General features: G+C 35.7%; 1 protein-coding gene across 1 annotated transcript in view; it reads right to left on the bottom strand.

Annotated features, from left to right (window-relative positions):
* Positions 1-15,236: 15,236 nt before the first annotated feature.
* The window catches only part of LOC120033925 (immunoglobulin gamma-1 heavy chain-like), a 37,867-nt gene continuing 25,608 nt past the window's right edge, over positions 15,237-27,495 (bottom strand). The window contains exons 5-9 of the mRNA XM_038980327.1: positions 18,843-18,897; positions 17,154-17,453; positions 16,673-16,957; positions 16,226-16,543; positions 15,237-15,887 (exon numbers count right to left, since the gene is read on the bottom strand). Coding sequence (XP_038836255.1) covers positions 15,547-15,887; positions 16,226-16,543; positions 16,673-16,957; positions 17,154-17,453; positions 18,843-18,897 — 1,299 coding nt within the window. The 3' untranslated portion in view covers positions 15,237-15,546. The remainder of the gene's footprint in view (positions 15,888-16,225; positions 16,544-16,672; positions 16,958-17,153; positions 17,454-18,842; positions 18,898-27,495) is intronic.

Below are 27,495 nucleotides of genomic sequence, written 5' to 3'. Positions count from 1 at the left end.
GCTGCTCTTCTCTACTCTCCATGACTCTCAGATACAGAGAGTTTATATAAGGAGGAAAAAGAGAGAGGGAAAGGAAGAGGGGATAGGTGAAATTTGCATATGTAGGGGCAGATACAGTAGATTAAAATACTGGGAATATTGCAACTGTGCAAGCTATAAATACTCTGTTGTCCATGTCAAAATACATACTAATACCGGAAGACAATGTTAGACATGACTGTGATAAAATTAGCTTTACATTGACAGTATTGTTTGTATCATAACTCCAGGAGTGTCAATATGTTAAGGTGGTATACAACTAAGAACGGAAGTTACTTTTTCTTTACAGGTTTGGATAATTTACACAGCATGTTAGAAGAATTGGGTTAGGAAAAGGTTCAGGTTTAGCTAAAGTGCTCTCCTAACCTGCTACGAAAAGTAACTTCCAGTCATAGCTATGCTATCTAGTCACAACCATGTTAATGGTCTCCAGTTTTTTTGTTGTACATACAGTGCCTTTGGAAAGTATTCAGACCCCCTTGACTGTTTCCACATTTTGTTACGTTACAGCCTTTTTCTAAAATGGATTAAGTAGAAACATTTCCTCAGCAATCTACACACAATGCCCCATAATGACAAAGCGAAAACAGTTGTTTGACATTTTTACAGATGTTTTAAAAATAAAAAACAGAAATACCTTATTTACATAAGTATTCAGACCCTTTGGTACGAGATTCGAAATGGAGCTCCGGTGTATCCTGTTTAAATTGATCATCCTTAAGATGTTTCTACAACCTTATTGGAGTCCACCTGTGGGAAATTAAATTGATTGATTATGATTTGGAAAGTCAAACATCTGTCTATATAAGGTCCCACAGTAAACAGTGCATGTCAGAGCAAAAACCATGACGCCATGACGTCAAAGGAATTGTCCGTAGTGCACCAAGACAGGATTCCTTCGAGGCACAGATCTGGAGAAGGGTACCAAAACATTTCTGCAGCATTGAAGGTCCCCAAGAACACAGTGGCCTCCATCATTCTTAAATGGAAGAAGTTTTGAACCACCAAGACTCTTCCTAGAGCTGGCCGCCCGGCCAAACTGAGCAATTGGGGGAGAAAGGCCTTGGTCAGGAGGTTACCAAGAACTCGATGGTCACTCTGACAGAGCTCTAGAGTTCATCTGTGGAGATGGAAGAAACTTCCAGAAACACAAACATCTCCACAGCACTCCACCAATCAGGCATTTATGGTGGCCAGACGGAAGCCACTTCTCAGTAAAAGGCACATGACAGCCTGCTTGGAGTTTGCCAAAAGGCACCTAAAGACTCTCAGACCATGAGAAACAAGATTGAACTCTTTGGCCTGAATCACTGCCAAAGGTGTTTCAACAAAGTACTGAGTAAAGGGTCTGAATACTTATGTAAATGTGATATTTCCGTTTTTTAATTGTAATACATTTGCAAAAATGTCTATAAACCTGTTTTTGCTCTGTCATTGTGGGGTATTGTGTGTTTGAGAAAAAAAAACAATTTAATCAATTTTAGAGTAAGGCTGTAACGTAACAAAATGTGAAAAAGTCAAGGGGTCTGAATACTTTCCAAAGGCACTGTATTTATATATATTTATTTAAGATAGAAGTGGCAGGTAATGAAATTGAGTTAATAACAAACTAACATCAATGTTTAGCCATTCCTCATAAACAACAGTTGATAAAGGGGGCAAACCAAGAAAAAGATAAGTATATATGAACTCTGAGGGATCTGGATTTACATCATGATGTCATGGGGGAGGGGCTGATGAATGAGGTCAGAGGTCAATTTATGAGTCATCAGTATGGCCAAGAGTTTATTTAACCTTTAGTTTTGATAGGGAGTCATGTTGAGATCAATGTCTCTTTTTCAAATGAGCCCTATAAATAGAAAATATACTAATTTGAATATGAAAAAAAAACCTGGGTCCTGAGTCTGTCATGGGCTGGACAGACTCTATTCATCAGACATATGAACTGACTTGACAATTGTAGGAACTGTGGGGAGCCTTGGTGGATGATTTAAATGGCGGATTAGACATCTTAAACACAGCTTAATGCAATTCTCCCTCTCTTTTCTACACCTCTCCTCAGGGAAATGTGTACTTTGTATTAATGTACAAGTAGCTCTCAGGGGAATATTACATTTCAGTAGACATTACTCTGCTGTACTGATCCTCTACTGCCCTCTGTTGACTCTGCTGCCAGTTAGATTCTCTGAGGGGTTTTTGTACAGATCCTCTACTCACTCACACGACTGTGTCTCTCGTGCACAGTAATACACAGCAGAGTCCTCTGCTCTCAGACCAGACAGCTTCAGAGTCATCATTCTGTTGGAATTGTCTTTAGTTGTTTCCATACGTCCTTCAAAGCTTTTAGCATGGTTACCTAGGCCTAATCCGGAGTTACCCATCCATTCCAATGCTTTCCCAGGAGGTTGTCTAAACCAATGTGTGTTGTAGCTAATAAAGGTTTACCCAGATCCCTTACAGGAGAGACTGAGAGTTTCTCCAGGATTTTTCCGGACTGAACTGGAGGGAATGGATTCCAGACTCTGGCCATTGAAACCTGAAGGAAAGCAGGATAAGATATTAAAAAATCTAATTGTCCATGTTCACTAATTTCACCAAGAACAGCTGATTTAAGTACTGAAGAACTCACAGGGCAGACAGAGAGAGAGCAGCAGAAGGTCGTTTTACGGTCATACTGAGGGTGGAGAGACAACAAGTCAGCAGCAGAACATAAGTATATATGAACTCTGAGGGATCTGGATTTACATCATGATGTCATGGAGGAGGGGCTGATAAATGAGATCAGATGTCAATTTATGGCTCATCAGTAGTGCCAGGAGTTGTCCTTTACCACATGACAAGACCAGCAAAAAACATTGTTTTTCCTAATCAGGTCACTTAAAACCTGTTGAGGACAGAGGGCGCTGTTTTCACTTTGGGGGAAAATCGTGCCCAATTTAAACGGCCTCGTACTCAATTCTTGCTCGTACAATATGCATATTATTATTACTATTGGATAGAAAACACTCTCTAGTTTCTAAAACCGTTTGAATTATATCTGTGAGTAAAACAGAACTCATTTTGCAGCAAACGTCCTGATCAGGAAGTGGAAAATCTGAAAACGATGCTCTGTTCTAGGGCCTGCCTATAAATGGGCTTGATACGTATTAGTATACATGCACGTCATACACCTTCCACTAGATGTCAATAGGCAGTGAGAGAAGAAATGGAGTGTTTATCTTGGTCTGAGGTGGAATAAAAGCTCTTGGCATGACGTGTCACCCATTTCCTGTTTTCTGGAAAGCGCGAGAAGGAGCCTGGGATTGCCTTCTGGAAAGCTGTCGTTATAGACCACTAATATCTCCGGCTTTGATTTTATTTGATAAATGTGACAATATCATCGTAAAGTATGTTTTTTCAATATAGTTTTATTAGATTATTGAAATTTTTTCGGGACGTTAGGCGTGTTGCGTTGTGTGCCTTTGTTCAGGAAGGAGAGCTTTGCGCTACTTTGCTAGCTTTCCGTGCTAATTGACTGGAGAAGAGGACGTTCTAAAACCAAACAACGATTGTTCACGACAAAGGACCCCTTGTACAACATTCTGATGGAAGATCATCAAAAGTAGGACCCATTTTATGATGCTATTTCATATATCTGTCGAACATGTGTACTATTAGGTAGCGCCCAGATTTTGGGCACGCTCTCGCTATAACATAAGCTGGATGTCGTAATGAAGTTATTTTTAGAATTCTAACACGGCGATTGCATTAAGAACTAGTGTATCTATCATTTCCTATACAACATGTATTTTTTAGTCATGTTTATGAATAGTTATTTGGTCAGAATAGGTGAGTTTTAGAAAACTATCCGCACATTCTGGGAAAAAGATGCTACGTTAGCACAATGTATAACCACTGATTTCAGCTCTAAATATGCACATTTTCGAACAAAACATAAGTGTATGTATAACCTGATGTTATAGGACTGTCATCTGATGAAGGTTTATGAAGGTTAGTGAAAATTAATATCTTTTGCTGGTTTATTCGCTATCGCTAACGTGCCTATTGCTATCGCTAACGTGCCTTGATGAATGAATGCGGTAGTGTGGTAGGCTATTGTAGTAAGCTAATATAATGCTATATTGTGTTTTCGCTGTAAAACACTTAAAAAATCGGAAATATTGGCTGGATTCACAAGATGTTTGTATTTCATTTGCTGTACACCATCGATTTTTCAGAAATGTTTTATGACGAGTATTTAGGTATTTCACATTGGTCTCTATAATTACTCTGGCTGCTTCGGTGCTATTTTTGACGGTAGCTGTGATGGTAGCTGCAATGTAAAACTGATTTATACCTCAAATATGCACATTTTTCGAACAAAACATAGATTTATTGTGTAACATGTTATAGGACTGTCATCTGATGAAGTTGTTTCTTGGTTAGTTTGGTTGGATCTTGGTTAGTTATGTTGGTTTTGTGCATGCTACCTGTGCTGTGAAAAATGTCTGTCCTTTTTTGTATTTGGTGGGGGGCTAACATAAATATACGTGGTGTTTTCGCTGTAAAACATTTTAAAAATCGGACATGTTGGCTGGATTCACAAGATGTGTATCTTTCATTTGCTGTATTGGACTTGTTAATGTGTGAAAGTTAAATATTTCTAAAAAATATTTTTTGAATTTCGCGCTCTGCCTTTTCAGTGGAATGTGGGAGGAGTTCCGCTAGCGGAACCCCGGAGCCAGACAGGTTAATCAGAAAAACCTACAGGCCCTACTCACCACACACATAACTGACTCAAGGACTGGAGGAACTGTGGGGAACATGATGATTTTCTAAATATTGATCATCTTCAAAATAATTATTTTAATTGTGTATTCATTGAAATGGTATATACTGTATAGACATCCATTTGTCAAGGAAATAATTAACATGTATTGAATAGTACATACATAAAGGCCACGATTGACAAGAATAGTAGACTAGTATTCACAGGACATGTTTTCAATGGGGCAGTAATTGATCATTGTAAAAAAAAAGTATGTTTTACATTTATACATCAGAGCCCTCTGCTCTCAGAACATACAGCTTCAGATACACCAGGCCAGGGCAAAGGCCGGCCTGATTCAATATGGCCCGCAGAATCATGCTCAGACCACATAAAGAATTTGCGATAGTAAAGTTTTGAAAAACGGATTTGTTATTCAAATTAAAGCCCAATGAATACTCGCCTTTGTGTAATGATCTAACTCCCACCGCTTGTGGGACATTTATTTTGAAGGCACGTATAAATAACAACTACACGAGGACAGACAGTGACTGACAGGCTGACACACACGTCACAGTTACAAATAGTAGCTAGATAGAAATTGTGAAAAAATATGTTTTTCAAAGATATCAAAGAAAATGAAAGTCGACAATGAATGTAGGGTGTTCCATCAAGAGTGGACGTCTAAATATTTCTTTATTAAGGTATCAGGGAAAGCTGTGTGCTTAGTGTGCAAAGAGAGCATCGCTGTCTTGAAAGACTACAACTTGTCCTGATACTTCCAGACGAAGCATGTAGAGAAATATAGGAATATGTTTTCTGAGCAGAGGGCAAGTGCATCGAAAGAGTTGCATTCTCAGTTGCAAAAGCAGCAAGGACTTTTCACAAAACTGCATTCAGCAAACGGAATTGCAAGAGCTAGCTATGTACTGTCTGACAAAATTGCTAAACAAGGCAAGCCATTCTGGGGTGGCAGGTAGCCTAGTGGTTACAACGTTGGGCCAGTAACCGAAAGGTTGGCTGACAAGGTAAAGCTGACAAGGTAAAAATCTGTTATGCCCCTGAACAATGACGGCCTAGGAACCCACTGTTCCTAGGCCCTCATTGTAAATAAGAATTTGTTCTTAACTGACTTGCCTGGTAAAATAAAATAAATTCACTGAGGGTGAATTCTTTAAAGAATGTTTAATTGACACTGCAGCAATACTTTGCCACGACAATAAAGAGCTGTTTGAAAATGTTTCCCTGTCAAGACGAATAGTGACACGGTGTGTTGAGGACATCGCAGAGAATATGGCACAACAGTTGAAAGACAAGGTAAAGGATTTCACCTTTTTCTCCTTGCCCTGGATGAGAGCAGTGATGCACGTGACACAGTGCAGTTGTTGATATTCTTACTAGGCATAACCCCAGACTTTGAAATTACAGCAGTCAATGAAGAGCACGACCACAGGGAAAGATTTATTGGAGGAGGTTAACAAGTTTGTGGCAAAATTGGGACTGAGTTTTGAAAAGTTATCCAGTGTGAACACTGATGGATGCCCAAACTTGACAGGAAAAAACGTTGGCCTTTTGAAAAGGATACAAGATCAAGTAGCTGAGCTGAACCCAGATCAGAAAGTTATTTTCCTGCTTTGCATTAATCATCAGGAGGTGCTCTGTAAATTTGTTCTGAAAATTAGCCATGTTGTGGATACAGTCACTAAAGTGGTAAACTTCATAAGAGTGAAATCTTTAAACCACAGGCAGTTTGTCTCACTGTAGGAAGAGACAGAGTCGGGTCATGCAGATCTCCCCTACCACACAAACGTGAGATAGCTGAGTTTGGGGAAGGTGCTAAAAAAAGGGTGTCGGACCTGAAGTCGGAGATTGCAGAGTTTTTGCAAATGAAAAGAAAATGTGTGGATTTCCCTCAACTGCAATGTAAAGAATGTTTGGCTGATTTTGCCTTCAGCATGGACATCATGGCCCTAATGAATTAAATGAATTCCCTTCTACAAGGGAAGGGCCTTTTTGCACATCAGATGTCCAGCCTTGTCAAAGCCTTCAAGCGAAAATTACTCCTCCTGACCCGCCAAGTAGAAGCCAACAATCTCACCCACCTTCCGACACTACTAGTCTGTTCCCTATCAGATGACCAGCGGTATACATCGCTGCTGCGTGCTTGGAACGGTGAGTTTTCTGGTCGTTTTGAGAATTTTAAAGTGTTGGAAAATGACATGCTGTTGGTTTCCTCTCCTTTCACCTTCAATGTGGATAACACTCCCACTGACCTGCAACATGCGCTTATCGATCTTCAGTCTGATGCAGTGATTGGAGAACTATTCAAAATAATGTCACTGACGAGGTTCTATTCATCTCTCGATGAACAAAACTTTCCAAAGATTAGGAGTCATGCTCAGAAGATGTTTGTACTGTGTGGGTCAACCTATGTATGTGAATAGACATTTTCAGTGATGAAATATAACAATTCAAGGCACAGATTATCTCATACTGACTCTCACCTCTCAGCAATCCTGCGCATAGCGAGGTCAGAAACTATACCTGACTTCACTGCACTAGTCAATGCCCATCAGATACTTCTCCTCACACTGATTGAGTAGTTTAAATGTAATGTTGAGCTCTCTCTCTTTCTTGTGTTTTTGTGCATACCGGTTAACAAGAGTTCTGTCTGTGGTGCTGAATTCACAGTGTACTTTTCCCTCCGTGTAGTTCATTGCATGTTTAATAATGAAAATACCTACCAAAAGAAGAACATGGATGTGGTTTATTTCTGTGCATGTTAAAAAAGTAAAATAAGTAGCATATTTGGACGTGATTTACAGTAGATATATCTGTCAACACAATCATACACATGATGTATAATCCTGTAATATGATTCTGGCCCGCAATGGTAAAAATATATTCTAATGTGGCCCTCCATGGAAAATAATTTGCCAGGCCTGAGTTACACCATGCTGTTAGAATTATCTCTGGTGACTTCTATCCGTCCTTCAACACTTTTTGCATATGCAGTTCCACTACTAGTCCATATAATTAATATCCATTCAAGTGATCTTCCTGCAGGTTGATGTATCCAGGCCATTTGGTAGCTACTAAATGTAAAGCCAGATCCCTTACTGGAGAGGCTGAGAGGTTCTGCAGGCTTTTTCAGGACTGGACTGGAGGGAATGTCCTCCAGACTCTGACCATACACCCCTAATAGAGAAAAGAGAATGAAGACAATAGATCAAAATATGTTAACTCAATGGATATTATAATTATCTCTATAGGTAAAATACTTTGTTCCAATAAATTGCTAGATTATTGAGTACATACTACAGAGGCCCAGCAAGACCAGGAGGAGGTGTGGTTTGCCTGTCATCTTTTCAGGATGGAAGACAATTCACCCATGGTAGGAAACATCATATAAGTACACAGACTTGAGGGACAGAATTTGCATGACATCCATAGTTGGGTGGTAGCATGTCACATGCATATAAAATATGTTTCAAGGCAATCAATTCTAAGACAAAGCCAGACATCAGTGATCACTGTCAATCAGCAAACATTTTCTGTGTTGTTTACACAGTAAAGTAAATGGGTTTTTTTTGTCACGTCTCTCATTCGAACAGTGTTTCATGTATTAAGAAGAGTCATGAAATAGTTGACATTAAATCATATTACATTTTGATATTTCTCACAACAATATCACAAATGGCCCTTGTAAGAAATTGTGGTATGTTGTGTTATATGTTTTAGGCATAGTTTTGAATCTGGCCTACTGCCCTTTGACACAACCTCTATCTTTCATTACATTACCTCTCTCTCTATCTGTTCAATAAAGTCAGAAAATACCTTACGAATATAGATTTTAAAAACAACACATAAAACAAGATAACTAAAAAAGAAGAAGGAATAATTCCCATCCTGAAGTACCCTGAAATGTATTCCCATTGCTTCAATGTCATATGGTCAGCAAATATCACCAAACTACTTCACTTAGATGGCGAAACTTCACTCGATAACTTTTTCAATTCACAATTTGTATTTTTAACCCACATCTGCAATACATCATTGTTGTGTGTTGTTTTTAAACATGTTACTGCACTTTCACAATGATATATTGATCCTTTTTAGGGTTAATGAAGATAATATATCAGGGAAATGGCTTCATCAGAGTGCAGGTGAGTCCTGGGGTAGAAGTTATGCTTGGGTAGCTTTGAACTACTGTGCCCAACACTCATTTTGATAGACACACCTGATAAAAACACATTCTTAAACTCTCTCCCCTATAAACAATTATAATGAAGACATACTAAAGTATTTAGGGGGAGTATCCCAGGACAGATATGAGAAACCACATAGAGCAATTTATTGTTTTAGTTAAGGACTCATTGTTCAATGCAATTCTTGATAAGTGTGTTATATTTATTACCAACACAAACCATGAATATGGTCTGTCAATAACATTGTGTGTGATGAGTAGCAGTGAATGACTGAAAATATAAAATAATACAATTAATACAACTGTTGACAAACCAATAATTAAAATTAAATGAGTTGATCCATCTCACCATTTAATCAAATTCAAATTGTGTTCATGTGGTTGATGCAAAACAGCTTTTTATCCTCAGCTGAAACAAGGTAGTGAGAATTAGAACATGAAAGAGTATAGGAACAGTCCCTGCAGTCCCTGGGCTACTTAACTACTTTAACTGTCTATCTGAATCATCAGAGATGCTAAACTGGGACCCTGAAACACCCAGGTGACAGACTGGAGTTCACCAAGCGTGGTGCCACACAGCTGTGAGGGTCACAGAGGGGAAGAGAGAGGGGTGGGGTGTGTGAGAGAAACAGACACCACTGAGAAAAGGAGAGCAGGGCCGGTGTGGATCAGAATGGATTTTCAAGCATAAACCTTATGGAATGGATGCATTAATAGTTACTTCTCAAACAGTTTGACCAAAAATTATGGAAAATATGGTGGTTTTGTGTGACTTAAAACATAATAATTATGACAAAAGTAACTGTAAATTTGTTTATTCCATACTCTAAGTATGTGTGTATTATTCAATAGTCCGTTTATATTGATATATTCAGTCAGTTTGGTCAGAATCTGTGACTATTTGGCTTCGTGTACAAAATGACAATAAAGTTTCCATATCTCAGGCCCATAAAGTAATATTCTTACTACGTAAAGTTCTCCTGGTTCAGTTTTCTCAGAGGGTCTACGTCATCAGAGAATGGTCCTTGGTGGTGCTATGGACCACAACTGCATTTTCATCCTTTCTGTATATTTGCATGTCTTAAAGCATAAGAACTGTTTGAAAAGTAACAGTAACAGATGGACTGCTCTGTCCATAATAGGTCCTGAGACAGGATAGAATGGGCATTAAGTTTAGCATGTTCAACATTCATTGGTTCTACTTACAGTGGTTCCTCCTTTAAAAGTTGTGTCATACTTGCGGCACACCTTGTGTGCTGCCGCAGCATTCTGTGGCACATAATTTAATTCATTTAAAGTTATTGCTAATTTTACCACCAGAGGGCACCTTTGAGATTCTAAATTGTTTGCCTTCATTAGACAACTTTGTTACAATATTTCTGTAAATCAGGGCATATTATAGTGTTTCTATTCAGAGAAAAACGAAAAACAAAACCCTCAGGGTTTCTATGGCGCTGTACAACGTGACGGTTGGGAACAGGCTACAGGATCGGAGGATTCTAAATTGTTTGCCTTCATTAGAAAACTTTGTTACAATATTTCTGTAAATCAGGGCATGAGTTTTGTGTCAAAATGTCAATACCTCCTGTAAATAAAGCCATATGTCTGGACAACGTGATAACCATGATTGTTATATCTTAAATGTCAGGATAGGGTGCTACATTGTATATTTATATGGACAGGCATGTCTGAAATCAAACATGAATTTCATTCAACAATTTGGCTAAAAAACAGCACAGTAGGAATCAGTATGAAATCAGAAACATAGTACACAATAGTAGAATAGCAACCAATAGTGGAATGGAGAAAATTAAGATGAAAATATGAACATTTAATTTCATAGCAGTGAAATGATCTCTCGTATGGCTCCAGAGTGAAGTCAATGTTTACACAGTACAATCCTGTCAACCCTCATGTCCATGGAGGTGTTTTAGTATTGATGTTCATCACTGTGGCCACTCCCGTACACAGTGACTCACTCCATTACAAAAACCCATGTCACATACAGCCACAGAATCCTCTCAGTAAAACTCACTGAAACCTCCTATGTCTCCATGTGGACCATCTCTTTTTCAATCCTGTGTCATTTACAACAACAATTGAAGTTCAATTCAAGCTAATTTTTAGATCACAGTGTACAGAAAAAAGTTGTTCCCCAGTGTATGTCTGTTTTAAAGTTTTTAATGATGATATTTCTTTCTCTGAAGTAGGCCTAAAGAGTAAAGAAAATGGACATTTGTTTGAGTTGATAATGTGTATAAATGTACCAGCACGTTTAGGTTAGTTGCCTATAGACAATCAGAATGTATATGTCTGTGTTCCTTAGGTGTCAGCACTCTCACACTCTGTGCTTGGTAGAGGTGGTAGCTTTTTGTCATGGACTGTATCATTGTGACCCTCTATATGGCACAGTGGTTTAACCCTGTACAAAAACCTCCCCACCACTCTGTACAGGGCCAAAGATGGAATAAACACAGCAACCATAACATGATCTATTGATTTTGATCTCATGAACAGTATGTCAAATTAATTATTAACTCTTGATTAGTTTGGGCTTTCAGCTTTTGCTCTGTCAGGCATTTTGACCATAACAATGATCAAAGCACCTTGCTAAGGTCATTTCTTTACACAGTACATTTTTTTGTCATTATTGAAAGTTAAAAATATTTTTTTTTAACTGAAAATAAACACATTCTGTTGTCAGAATCCAATAATTGGATAATTGGAGTAGCTGTTTTAGCCAGTAGAGTTGATCTTGTCAGATATTATAATCTAAATGTATATGAAGAAATGCCAATCCATTCTCACTGGCCATCATGGCTAAAGGACAGACTGCACAGATGAGAATGGATAATCATACAACTTAAAGAGTGAGTTACGCAGCATCTCTTTAGGTTGTAAAATAAATGTTATTTGCACAACAGGAATATAAATATGTTCTTGAACGTTGCCCTAGATGACAGTGTTTAGCTGGTTTACAAGAGCTGCTGTCCTCAAGCTCCCTGTAGTTGTTAGCAGAAGTAGCCTCATGCGCTGAATACAGGTGTTGCTGTTGATAGCAGCTCTGATGCCCTGGCAGCCTGCTAGTCTCCAGTAGTTGTAAGGTTCTGCTTTCTTTTCTTAGTCAACCTTGTGTTATTTTTCTTTGTGTTCTGGAACGTACCCTTGTTTCTTTGTGTTCTGGAACGTAGCCCTGTCTTTCATTTTTGTTCATTGATTTCACCTGTGTTCATTTCTCACCTGGTCTCATCAGCTCCCTATTTAGTTCAGTTCTTTCTGTTCGTATGGTTGTGAGGTATTGTTTGTTTTTGACTGCCTGCCTGTGTTTGACCATTGCCTGCCTGTGTTTGACCATTGCCTGCCTGTGTTTGACCATTGCCTGCCTGTGTTTGACCATTGCCTGCCTGTGACCATGATACCTGCCTGTGACCATGATACCTGCCTTCTGCTAAGGCATAATAAACATCTGCCGTGCTCTGCGTGTGAATCTACACCTTTTTCTCCCTGAGTATTCATTACAGTAGTATTTACACACATATACACACATAGAAAGTGACCTGTATCTAAGTCAGTGGTTCACAACTGTGATGGGATATAAAATTCTGTGGCACATGTAAAATGTCCCTATTAATTAATTCATTTAGTTGTAATGATCACATCTGATCCATTCTGAAAATCATCTATTTTATTTTACTTGAAATATGTTAATAGTTTTCATAGTTTCTTACTCTTGAGCGTTAATTTGTCTTTAAGAGTCGATTGGTCCGGGGTTAACATTACAAAAACAAAAAACAAAAATCAGTCAATTTAATCTGTCAGTTTAATTTTTAATTAATTAATTAAAATGTTTATGAGCTGCCTTTGGCATCTGCGGTGGAAAGGCGCAGAGCTACAGTGCTGTTTGCCAGACCAGGAGACATCTCAAAAATCTGTCTTCTCATGAAAATCTGCAGTGTCTGAAGGGATTGGCCAACAAGATGAGACTCTCACAAACACAATGGTGTTCTCAGTTTTGTCCTACAACCCCCACGAGTGTCATAAAGGTAACACGGTACCGGGTGAAAAAGTATGAAAATCCTGAGCTTTCTCATATCTCCTAGATATAGGACAGACACTTCAAAACCAAATTTCTTTTGATAGATGTGTATGTTTTGCATTTTATAAATGTGTTATTCAATGCATTTCTGTGGACTTGCAGTAAAAGCCAAATTCAATATTTGATCAAATACTGTAATTTGTTTATATATTTTTGTTGATACCTAAAGGAGTCCTAAAATTAAAAATCAAATAGATAAATGATCCATGTTATGACCATCTTTAAACATTTACATATGTTAACTTAATGGAACCCCCCTTTGTTACGTGCCCCTCAACAGCCTGAGGGCACTGGACTTGAAACAACGTTACAGATGTAACCATGTTCCATTGAATGAATTATCTGACCGCCACTAGTGCTCCCAAGTCACAACTCCATGTGCATACATTTTGTGAGTGTTCCATTTTTTAAATCATGATCAGGAAATGTTTCAAAACATACCTGAGAGTTCCTCAACTCACACAGGTGTGCGGTGGCACATCGGTTGGGAACCATTGATCTAAGTTACCAAATAATCAACAACTATAATAATAATCATCAAAGCACTGACATATACAGTATATGTGTGTGTGCTGGTGTTGATGTGTGGGTGCGTTGCTATCGTACATGCAGTGTTTCTCTTCTTTCAAGGAAGTGTATTTGTGGCCCTGGCAGTTGCTGGACAGTTTCAGTGACACAGGTGTGGTATCAAGGGGATAGAGAGAGAGGAAGCTGCTTTTGCATGACACTATTATTAGACAAGTTAGAGAACCAAGAAACCCCCTCAGATCAACTGATAACAGAATGTTGAAGTCTTAGTTGTGTATTGCGGATATAGCCTAACGTTGTTTTAATCTGTCCTGGGAGGAAGTACAGCTGTAAATGGTCTACATAAAAACCTGCCAAGCAGAAACACTTCAATAGGCAATGTATTTTTATTTTACCTTTATTTAACTAGGCAAGTCAGTTAAGAACAAATTCTTATTTACAATGATGGCCTAGGAACAGTGGGTTAACTGCCTTGTTCAGGGGCAGAACAAACGTTACTGGCCCAACGCTCTAACCACTAGGCTACCTGCTGCCCCAAACACAATATAGGATGTGTCCTTCTCCCAGCATTAGCATCCAGTGGATGTGTCAGTAAAATGACAATGACTAGCTAAAAGTTATATTTTATTAAATGAAAAAGGACACAGACGTCACATATCACATACAATGAATGTATAATAGTGAGAAAAACAATACTAATCAATCATAATCAATAATGTATTGGTTATATACATAACATTATTACTAAAGAACACTACTGTACGCCATAACCATCCCAGACCATTTTCTTTCTAATCTAGACACATCTATCTCTACAGTCCATCATGTGTTCTTCACTGCTTCATCTGAAAGGAGGCAGAGACAGATACAGGTTATTACAATAAACAGACAATAAACAAACAAACACTTGATACGTTATTTTTTTTATTTCAAATCGTGACGTTTCAGCTGCCAATGGTCTTCATCAGAAGTCTACAATCACAATAAATAAGCGGTGTCAGTACCTTGACCAGGCTGAGTACTGTGCTGTAGGTGAGAGAGAGAAGAAAGAGGATGATAAAGGAGGAGGTGGTGGACCACAGGCTGCCGAACTCATCCTCAACGTTGTCCGTGCAGCTCAGAGCGAAGCCCGCCTCAGGCTCAGTCAGTAGGATGTTCTCTGAGAACAGGGAGAGAGACAGGTGGTGAGGAACGGACATACACTTGTGTCTGCGTGTGTGTGTGTGTTCATGTGTGTCTGCTTGTTCGTGTGTGTGTCTGTATATTCATGTGTTCATGTGTATTGTACACCTGTATTAGTCTTTATCGTAATTTGAGCTACATGAGCTCAAATTATATGGACACACATCAACACACAAAGAACACGTGCAACTGAGCTGTGCAGACTTGGCCTAATAATAACATGCACACCCACTCACATTATGTCAAGCTACACCTTTACACTAAATAGTGCATCCATGACCACCTTACTGTGAGTATAGTACTACTGTGTAGGCTATTCAGTGATGTTGTCTTTTCATGACAAAACAATTGTCTTCATTCTGTTTTTTTATGTAGAATAGACCAGTATATTTTTCTAAGACTTTAAGTAATTGATATACGAACACCAAACCATGTGATCTCATATGCTGTATTGTTTATTAGCCAGCCTCCACATTAGGAAGACACATTGAACAATGACAAAGGACAACAATGGCAACACAAGACTGTGCAATAGGACTGACATTTTACAAAACAGTAGACTGGACAATATCACATTAGACAATATGTTTACAGTCAACAAAACAATGACAACACTAACATGTTAACTTTAACTCAAGGACAACAACAATGACATCAAACAACAGGGGACACGCCTAGTAATTGGCTATTCTGACCCACAGAGGAGTCAATAAGGAGACACAACGACACAACACACACAGATTAATATCACTTGTCTTCACATGAGTTACCCAAGGACTTTGACACACTCCTCCCCTGAGGTGTGGTATTGTTGTCCGAGCTGAGGTCTTTGACGGCGCATGTGAAAACCGAGTTTCCCTCCCACTCCTTCTTAGTGGTGGTGAAGACGCTGGTGACGAAGTAGTCGCCTTTCTGGGTTTTCTGAGGAGGGCTGGTGACCCCCTCCTGGTACTGGCTGCTGTTCACCTGCCACATGATGTAGACGTCATAGAGAGACGGGATGACCACCAGGCACACCAGAGTCACAGTCTTCTCCTTCCTGGTGTCTTCCTCCGGGAGAAGGTGGACGGACACTGAAGGGGCTTCACCTGCAAGAGGATTGATTTTAAGGAGAAACGTTACACTCATGGATGTGTAGGTACGTATGAAAACCAGTATGTGAATATCAGTTTAAAATCAACTTAGTGGTCCTTAACCCTGGTTCTGGAGCGCCACAGGGGCGTGCAGGTTTCTGTTCTAGTCCAGCACTAACACACCTGATTCAACTAAGCAAAGGTGATGATTAGTTAATGATTAGTTGATTTGCTGACTCAGGTGTGTTAGCGCTGGGCTGGAGCAAAAGTCTGCACATCCTGTGTCTCCCTCTCCAGATACTGGAGTATGTGACCACTTATCACAACCACATTGAGATGTCTCAGTGACCTACTTCCTTTGGTGAAGCTGATGTCCTGAATGACCGGTTTGTCTTCACCACTCTTCATGGCAGAACACTGGACTTTGTTCACATTGGTCCAGTCCTTCTGGTCTATGGTCAGAGTACTGACCCTGCTGTTCAGGTTGCCCTTTGATTCAATATCTTTCAGATCGATGCCATCCATCTTGTCCTGTCCATTGAACTGCCAGGTGATAGTGGTACCAGACACTGTGTCCTGGTCTGTACCACTGATGACACAGTCCAGCACTGCTTGGTTGTCCAAGAACACCTTTTTCACACTTGGTGGGTTCAGAGTCACCGTCAGTGGTTCTGAAAGGGAGAGCAGCAATGTGAAAGCAGGACATGTTAATGTTCCTGATGAGGAACTACACTAAATAATAGACATACTGTATGTGAGCATGACATCAATTGTAGTACAGTCTTCTCCTATATACAGACCTGTTTTGGAGATTGTCTTGATGGTGGGTGGTCCCTGGTGCTGCACCACACAGCTGTACTTGACCTTGTTGTTCCAGTCAGTGTTGTTGACCTTCAGCAGACTGCTGCCTGAGTAGAGGCCTGACAGCTGTTTGCCTACAGTAGTGATTTGGCCCTCCACCTCCATGTCATTCTTCTTCCAGGTGACAGTGACTTTATTGGGGGTGAAATCTTCAATCATACACATCAGGTACTGGGTGGTGCCAATGGGCCCCGACAGCAAAGACACTGTTGGAGACTTTAGGACTGTGTAGCGGGAGGTAAAAAAAAATGTCTGCATGTTAGTTTAACCCCTTATTGAAATAAGACATCCAGGGTAAACACCAAGTATCATTTTATAATCAGGTTTTCTAAACAGAAATAGTTTACATCACAAACATTAAAATGCAATCTTTAGAAAAATAGAACCAACAAAAAATGCAATATAATGACCAGATCTTACCTGGTCTATTGATGACTGCTGTCGTTTCCTTTCCAAGATGTTCCACAGAACAAATGAAAGACTTTGAGTTTCCCCAGACGTTCTCAGCCACACGGAGCTGACTGACTCCTGTGTAGGCTCCCCCACTCTGGACTGCCGGGTACTGGACGAAGTCCGTCAGCGGACTCCCGCTGGCATCTTTCCACTTGAATGTGAGTGAGGAAGGTGAAAAGCCGGTAGCGAGACAACCGATGCTGTAGACATTGTTAGAAGCGGTTCCACAGTTCATAAGAGGGAATAGAGTAGGGGTGGCTGTGGCTGCTGCAAGAAAGAAAGAAAGAAAGGTAACACTTGATTTGAATGTACAAAATGACCAGGTAACTACTAGGAATTACCATGGTAAAATGGTCATTACACAGTTATAACCTGAGAACTACTTGTTCATTTAATCGTGCACTATAAGGCACCATTTAGTTCCATGTAGTTGGTTGTCTTGTATTCTTTGATGTGTAACTAGCACTACGTTTCTAGTATATTAGTTGTATGTACAGGATAGGATACAAATACACCATCTACAAAAACCTTACTTTCAGGTTCCTTCTCAACAATGCTACAACAAGAAGAAATACTAAAAGATAAGAATACGAACATAAAGTAACTGGCTCAGTAGAATAGAATAAACATTTTAGAAAAGGCATAATACAGAAAGGCACAATTAAAAACACATTAACACATTCAATTGTAGACACATTTACCAGTGAAAACAGAACTGTAAAATAAAACATACTGTTTCTCTAATAAAACCTTTTTATTCAATTATGTATATGGATTAAGGTGATGCAAATTAACACTCAATTCAATATAGGCTAAGATGAACTCTTATTATTATACCTATAATCAGTTTATGTGTTTGACTCCCATATGAATAGCCTACATTTTCATTTTCACATGGTCATTTTTGACCTAAAGCAAAGCCTACATAATCCACTAAATAAACATCAATCGCAAAAAGTGAAAGACGTATGTGGACAGATGAACAAACAATATACTGCTTTACCTAGGTGTGCTACACAAACAACGTTATCCAAGTAGTAATGTCTACTTTTCTCCATAAAACAATGATTTATCTTCAAACTACAACAATTTGATTGCATGAAAAAAACACACAAAAACAATGGCTTACCTGATGATACTGTGACCATTGTTCCTTTCCCCCAATAGTCAAAGTATCCATACACAGTGTGACAAGGGCATATGCCAAGCAGTACAAAAACTACCCTCTTTACACCAATCGGTTTCAACTAATCTTGATAACTTCAAAGTACATTGGTTTGTAAAAACAAATCTAAATAGATACTACATTGTCACAGAGTCACACTTGGTCAACAATGTATTTCCACAATATATAACATTTTCTCGTAGACTGTAAAAAAAATTCTGAGGAAGGAATGGTTTTCTATTTATAAGACTTTAGGAAACACATTTCTGCATCATTCTACAACAGCAGAACCTAGAATTTGAGGAACTATTTGACTTTCAAGGAAATAAGCAAATTGATGTAAACCATTTCTTTAGTGGACTATGAACAGGTCTATTCAAGGACATTTTGCATCTGAAAAATGCAAAAGACAAAAATATGTTCTTTCTACACTCAAAATAGAATGGGAAAATTAAACATTCGATGGATATCATACATTTAAGTTTGCTTACCTGTTGAGACGGTGACTTGTGTCCCTTTTCCCCAGTAGTCAAAAGCATCACAGTGCTATGTCTCCATTCACTGCCTGTACAAAAACCCTGCACTTCAATAGGCAGCTTTAAAGTCACGATTCTGAATCCAACGGAATAAAATATAATGCAATATCGTAATACTATCATACACCTGATTCCTTAAGGACAGATGTTGTGAATTCCGTTTTGCATACATTTAAAAAAAAATATGCTCAGGTCCATGTCATGACATCACTCCATCAAAATATACTTTTTAAAAATGTAAAACAATTTACAATGGCGTTATATCAATATCAGACGATCATTGGAAGAATATTGTATGGTTTCTCCCCATTGTCCCAATCCTCAGGCAGATATAATGCAGGTTTTGTCTCTGAGGTTTTTGTACAGCCTCATTTCACTGTGCCCCCCAGCCCATATCACAGTGATATACCCCAGCACAAAAACACCTCCTTCACATCTCCATAGGGATTCCATATGACTCTGCTCTCAGTGAGGTATAAGAAACATAAAACCATCCATAATACAATATAATATAACACTACTAAAGACTCTTACAGTATCATATTCATCTATGATTTGGTGGACTATTGTTTCTGACAAAAGGTGTATCCATTGTCAGTTTTGTAACAGTTGTTTGCAAATGTATGGATTTAAGTGTTGCAGTATAAAACCAAATATCATGGCTATGGCCAAAATCATGTTTATGGTGAGGTTTCATCAGGGTTACATTGGTACCATTGTCCTGGGAGGTGTTTATTTGACTTGTTCAGTGTTGATGTGTCCATACAGGAGCAAAGGGGTTTTTGTACGGCGTAATATCACTGTGGCCCCCATATAGTCACAGTGATACACACCATAACAAAAACCTCCCACCAGCACAACACACCTGCTCTTTGAGGACAGCAACACATTCAGATGGTTGTGGATAGGTGATAATACACATCTATTATTTCTTAGAATATTTTATGATATTGTTTACCTTCAGGAAACTGTTATGTAATATATATTATAGAAAATGTATTTATTATTTTGAATTAGAACATTTTACCTAAATCTTGCTATTACAATTCTTTATAACTGCTATATACCTTTCTTACAATAAGCCTTTCTTATAATAATGTTTTAATTTTCACCTAACTCAACATAATTGTTATTTATTCAGCATTAGTATGAATGGTTTAACCTTCATTAATAGTTGTTATGTGGTCAGCATCATTATGAATGGTTTAACCTTTAATAGTTGTTAATTAGTCAGCATCATTATGAATGGTTTAACCTTTAATAGTTGTTATTTAGTCAGATTCATTATGAATGGTTTAACCTTTAATAGTTGTTATTTAGTCAGTATCATTATGAATGGTTTAACCTTTAATAGTTGTTATTTAGTCAGCATCATTATGAATGGTTTAACCTTTAATAGTTGTTATTTAGTCAGCATCATTATGAATGGTTTAACCTTTAATAGTTGTTATTTAGTCAGTGTCATTATGAATGGTTTAACCTTTAATAGTTGTTATTTAGTCAGCATCATTATGAATGGTTTAACCTTTAATAGTTGTTATTTAGTCAACATCATTATGAATGGTTTAACCTTTAATAGTTGTTATTTAGTCAGTATCATTATGAATGGTTTAACCTTTAATAGTTGTTATTTAGTCAGCACCATTATGAATGGTTTAACCTTTAATAGTTGTTATTTAGTCAGCATCATTATGAATGGTTTAACCTTTAATAGTTGTTATTTAGTCAGCATCATTATGAATGGCTTAACCTTTAATAGTTATTATTTAGTCAGCGTCATTATGAATGGTTTAACCTTTAATAGTTGTTATTTAGTCAGCATCATTATGAATGGTTTAACCTTTAATAGTTGTTATTTAGTCAGCATCATTATGAATGGTTTAACCTTTAATAGTTGTTATTTAGTCAGCATCATTATGAATGGTTTAACCTTTAATAGTTGTTATTTAGTCAGCATCATTATGAATGGTTTAACCTTTAATAGTTGTTATTTAGTCAGCATCAGTATGAATGGTTTAACCTTTAATAGTTGTTATTTAGTCAGCATCATTATGAATGGTTTAACCTTTAATAGTTATTATTTAGTCAGCGTCATTATGAATGATTTAACCTTTAATAGTTGGTATTTAGTCAGCATCATTATGAATGGTTTAACCTTTAATAGTTGTTATTTAGTCAGCATCATTATGAATGGTTTAACCTTTAATAGTTGTTATTTAGTCAGCATCATTATGAATGGTTTAACCTTTAATAGTTGTTATTTAGTCAGCATCATTATGAATGGTTTAACCTTTAATAGTTGTTATTTAGTCAGCATCATTATGAATGGTTTAACCTTTAATAGTTGTTAATTAGTCAGCATCATTATGAATGGTTTAACCTTTAATAGTTGTTATTTAGTCAGCATCATTATGAATGGTTTAACCTTTAATAGTTGTTATTTAGTCAGCATCATTATGAATGGTTTAACCTTTAATAGTTGTTATTTAGTCAACATCATTATGAATGGTTTAACCTTTAATAGTTATTATTTAGTCAGCATCATTATGAATGGTTTAACCTTTAATAGTTGTTATTTAGTCAGCATCAGTATGAATGGTTTAACCTTTAATAGTTGTTATGTGGTCAGCATCATTATGAATGGTTTAACCTTTAATAGTTGTTATTTAGTCAACATCAGTATGAATGGTTTAACCTTTAATAGTTGTTAATTAGTCAGTATCATTATGAATGGTTTAACCTTTAATAGTTGTTATTTAGTCAGCATCATTATGAATGGTTTAACCTTTAATAGTTGTTATTTAGTCAGCATCAGTATGAATGGTTTAATCTTTAATAGTTGTTATTTAGTCAGCATCATTATGAATGGTTTAACCTTTAATAGTTGTTATTTAGTCAGCATCATTATGAATGGTTTAACCTTTAATAGTTGTTATTTAGTCAGCATCATTATGAATGGTTTAACCTTTAATAGTTGTTAATTAGTCAGCATCATTATGAATGGTTTAACCTTTAATAGTTGTTAATTAGTCAGTATCATTATGAATGGTTTAACCTTTAATAGTTGTTATTTAGTCAGCATCATTATGAATGGTTTAATCTTTAATAGTTGTTAATTAGTCAGCATCATTATGAATGGTTTAACCTTTAATAGTTGTTATTTAGTCAGCATCAGTATGAATGGTTTAACCTTTAATAGTTGTTATTTAGTCAGCATCATTATGAATGGTTTAACATTTAATAGTTGTTATTTAGTCAGTATCATTATGAATGGTTTAACCTTTAATAGTTGTTATTTAGTCAGCATCATTATGAATGGTTTAACCTTTAATAGTTGTTATTTAGTCAGCATCAGTATGAATGGTTTAACCTTTAATAGTTGTTATTTAGTCAGCGTCATTATGAATGGTTTAACCTTTAATAGTTGTTATTTAGTCAGCATCATTATGAATGGTTTAACCTTTAATAGTTGTTATTTAGTCAGCATCATTATGAATGGTTTAACCTTTAATAGTTGTTATTTAGTCAGCGTCATTATGAATGGTTTAACCTTTAATAGTTGTTATTTATTCAGTATCATTATGAATGGTTTAACCTTTAATAGTTGTTATTTAGTCAGCATCATTATGAATGGTTTAACCTTTAATAGTTGTTAATTAGTCAGCATCATTATGAATGGTTTAACCTTTAATAGTTGAGTCACGCCCTGACCTTAGACAGCCTTTTTATTTCTCTATTTGGTTAGGTCAGGGTGTAATTTGGGTGGGCATTCTATGTTTTCTGTTTCTTTGTTTTGACCGATTTATGGTTCCCAAACAGAGGCAGCTGTCTATCGTTGTCTCTGATTGGGAATCATACTTAGGCAGCTTTTTTCCCACCTGTGTTTTGTGGGTAATTGTTTTCTGTTTAGTGTTTCAGCCTTACAGAACTGTGCGTTTTCGTTTTCACGTTCGGTTTCTGTTTACTTGTTTTTTTTGAAGGTTTCACTTCAATTAAAGGATGTGGAACTACATGCACGCTGCGCCTTGGCTCATTTATGACAGGGAATTTGAAGATAGCGAGCGTGACAAGTTGTTTTTTAGTCATCATCATCATGAATGGTTTAACCTTTAACATGGGGCGGCAGGTAGCCTAGTGGTTAGAGCGTTGGACTAGTAACCGAAAGGTTGCAAGATCGATTCTCCAAGCTGACAAGGTAAAAATCTGCCGTTCTGCCCCTGAACAAGGCAGTTAACCCACTGTTCCTAGGCCGTCATTGAAAATAATAATTTGTTCTTAACTGACTTGCCTAGTTAAATAAAGGTTAAAAAAAAAAAAAGCTGTTATTTAGTCAGCATCAGTATGAATGGTTTAACCTTTAATAGTTGTTATTTAGTCAGTATCATTATGAATGGTTTAACCTTTAATAGTTGTTATTTAGTCAGCATCATTATGAATGGTTTAACATTTAATAGTTGTTATTTAGTCAGCATCATTATGAATGGTTTAACCTTTAATAGTTGTTATGTGGTCAGCATCATTATGAATGGTTTAACCTTTAATAGTTGTTATTTAGTCAGCATCATTATGAATGGTTTAACCTTTAATAGTTGTTATTTAGTCAGCATCATTATGAATGGTTTAACATTTAATAGTTGTTATTTAGTCAGCATCATTATGAATGGTTTAACCTTTAATAGTTGTTATGTGGTCAGCATCATTATGAATGGTTTAACATTTAATAGTTGTTATTTAGTCAGTATCATTATGAATGGTTTAACCTTTAATAGTTGTTATTTAGTCAGCATCATTATGAATGGTTTAACATTTAATAGTTGTTATTTAGTCAGTATCATTATGAATGGTTTAACCTTTAATAGTTGTTATTTAGTCAGCATCATTATGAATGGTTTAACATTTAATAGTTGTTATTTAGTCAGCATCATTATGAATGGTTTAACCTTTAATAGTTGTTATTTAGTCAGTATCATTATGAATGGTTTAACATTTAATAGTTGTTATTTAGTCAGCATCATTATGAATGGTTTAACATTTAATAGTTGTTATTTAGTCAGCATCATTATGAATGGTTTAACCTTTAATAGTTGTTATTTAGTCAGTATCATTATGAATGGTTTAACCTTTAATAGTTGTTATTTAGTCAGCATCATTATGAATGGTTTAACCTTTAATAGTTGTTATTTAGTCAGTATCATTATGAATGGTTTAACCTTTAATAGTTGTTATTTAGTCAGCATCATTATGAATGGTTTAACATTTAATAGTTGTTATTTAGTCAGCATCATTATGAATGGTTTAACCTTTAATAGTTGTTATTTAGTCAGTATCAGTATGAATGGTTTAACATTTAATAGTTGTTATTTAGTCAGTATCATTATGAATGGTTTAACCTTTAATAGTTGTTATTTAGTCAGTATCATTATGAATGGTTTAACCTTTAATAGTTGTTATTTAGTCAGTATCAGTATGAATGGTTTAACATTTAATAGTTGTTATTTAGTCAGCATCATTATGAATGGTTTAACATTTAATAGTTGTTATTTAGTCAGTATCATTATGAATGGTTTAACCTTTAATAGTTGTTATTTAGTCAGCATCATTATGAATGGTTTAACATTTAATAGTTGTTATTTAGTCAGCATCATTATGAATGGTTTAACCTTTAATAGTTGTTATTTAGTCAGTATCAGTATGAATGGTTTAACATTTAATAGTTGTTATTTAGTCAGCATCAGTATGAATGGTTTAACATTTAATAGTTGTTATTTAGTCAGCATCATTATGAATGGTTTAACCTTTAATAGTTGTTATTTAGTCAGCATCATTATGAATGGTTTAACCTTTAATAGTTGTTATTTAGTCAGCATCATTATGAATGGTTTAACATTTAATAGTTGTTATTTAGTCAGTATCATTATGAATGGTTTAACCTTTAATAGTTGTTATTTAGTCAGTATCAGTATGAATGGTTTAACCTTTAATAGTTGTTATTTAGTCAGTATCATTATGAATGGTTTAACCTTTAATAGTTGTTATTTAGTCAGTATCATTATGAATGGTTTAACCTTTAATAGTTGTTATTTAGTCAGCATCATTATGAATGGTTTAACATTTAATAGTTGTTATTTAGTCAGCATCATTATGAATGGTTTAACCTTTAATAGTTGTTATTTAGTCAGCATCATTATGAATGGTTTAACCTTTAATAGTTGTTATTTAGTCAGTATCAGTATGAATGGTTTAACCTTTAATAGTTGTTATTTAGTCAGTATCATTATGAATGGTTTAACCTTTAATAGTTGTTATTTAGTCAGTATCATTATGAATGGTTTAACCTTTAATAGTTGTTATTTAGTCAGCATCATTATGAATGGTTTAACATTTAATAGTTGTTATTTAGTCAGCATCATTATGAATGGTTTAACCTTTAATAGTTGTTATTTAGTCAGTATCATTATGAATGGTTTAACCTTTAATAGTTGTTATTTAGTCAGCATCATTATGAATGGTTTAACCTTTAATAGTTGTTATTTAGTCAGTATCATTATGAATGGTTTAACCTTTAATAGTTGTTATTTAGTCAGCATCAGTATGAATGGTTTAACATTTAATAGTTGTTATTTAGTCAGCATCATTATGAATGGTTTAACCTTTAATAGTTGTTATTTAGTCAGATTCATTATGAATGGTTTAACCTTTAATAGTTGTTATTTAGTCAGCATCATTATGAATGGTTTAACATTTAATAGTTGTTATTTAGTCAGCATCATTATGAATGGTTTAACCTTTAATAGTTGTTATTTAGTCAGTATCATTATGAATGGTTTAACCTTTAATAGTTGTTATTTAGTCAGCATCATTATGAATGGTTTAACATTTAATAGTTGTTATTTAGTCAGCATCATTATGAATGGTTTAACCTTTAATAGTTGTTATTTAGTCAGCGTCATTATGAATGGTTTAACCTTTAATAGTTGTTATTTAGTCAGTATCATTATGAATGGTTTAACCTTTAATAGTTGTTATTTAGTCAGCATCATTATGAATGGTTTAACCTTTAATAGTTGTTATTTAGTCAGCATCATTATGAATGGTTTAACCTTTAATAGTTGTTATTTAGTCAGCATCATTATGAATGGTTTAACCTTTAATAGTTGTTATTTAGTCAGTATCAGTATGAATGGTTTAACCTTTAATAGTTGTTATTTAGTCAGTATCATTATGAATGGTTTAACCTTTAATAGTTGTTATTTAGTCAGCATCATTATGAATGGTTTAACATTTAATAGTTGTTATTTAGTCAGCATCATTATGAATGGTTTAACCTTTAATAGTTGTTATTTAGTCAGTATCATTATGAATGGTTTAACCTTTAATAGTTGTTAATTAGTCAGCATCATTATGAATGGTTTAACCTTTAATAGTTGTTATTTAGTCAGCATCATTATGAATGGTTTAACCTTTAATAGTTGTTATTTAGTCAGTATCATTATGAATGGTTTAACATTTAATAGTTGTTATTTAGTCAGCATCATTATGAATGGTTTAACCTTTAATAGTTGTTATTTAGTCAGTATCATTATGAATGGTTTAACCTTTAATAGTTGTTATTTAGTCAGCATCATTATGAATGGTTTAACCTTTAATAGTTGTTATTTAGTCAGCATCATTATGAATGGTTTAACCTTTAATAGTTGTTATTTAGTCAGCATCATTATGAATGGTTTAACCTTTAATAGTTGTTATTTAGTCAGCATCATTATGAATGGTTTAACCTTTAATAGTTATTATTTAGTCAGCATCATTATGAATGGTTTAACCTTTAATAGTTGTTATTTAGTCAGCATCATTATGAATGGTTTAACCTTTAATAGTTGTTATGTGGTCAGCATCATTATGAATGGTTTAACCTTTAATAGTTGTTATTTAGTCAGCATCATTATGAATGGTTTAACCTTTAATAGTTGTTATGTGGTCAGCATCATTATGAATGGTTTAACCTTTAATAGTTGTTATTTAGTCAGCGTCATTATGAATGGTTTAACCTTTAATAGTTGTTATTTAGTCAACATCATTATGAATGGTTTAACCTTTAATAGTTGTTATTTAGTCAGCATCATTATGAATGGTTTAACCTTTAATAGTTGTTATTTAGTCAGCATCATTATGAATGGTTTAACCTTTAATAGTTGTTATTTAGTCAGCATCATTATGAATGGTTTAACCTTTAATAGTTGTTATTTAGTCAGCATCATTATGAATGGTTTAACCTTTAATAGTTGTTATTTAGTCAGCATCAGTATGAATGGTTTAACCTTTAATAGTTGTTATTTAGTCAACATCAGTATGAATGGTTTAACCTTTAATAGTTGTTATTTAGTCAGCATCATTATGAATGGTTTAACCTTTAATAGTTGTTATTTAGTCAGCATCATTATGAATGGTTTAACCTTTAATAGTTGTTATTTAGTCAGCATCATTATGAATGGTTTAACCTTTAATAGTTGTTATTTAGTCAGCATCATTATGAATGGTTTAACCTTTAATAGTTGTTATTTAGTCAGCATCATTATGAATGGTTTAACCTTTAATAGTTGTTATTTAGTCA

Source organism: Salvelinus namaycush, chromosome 41, assembly GCF_016432855.1.
Source record: "Salvelinus namaycush isolate Seneca chromosome 41, SaNama_1.0, whole genome shotgun sequence".
Classification (NCBI taxonomy): Eukaryota; Metazoa; Chordata; class Actinopteri; order Salmoniformes; family Salmonidae; genus Salvelinus; species Salvelinus namaycush.
The sequence above is the reverse complement of the archived record's forward strand: the minus strand, read 5'-3'. Positions and strand labels throughout refer to the sequence as shown.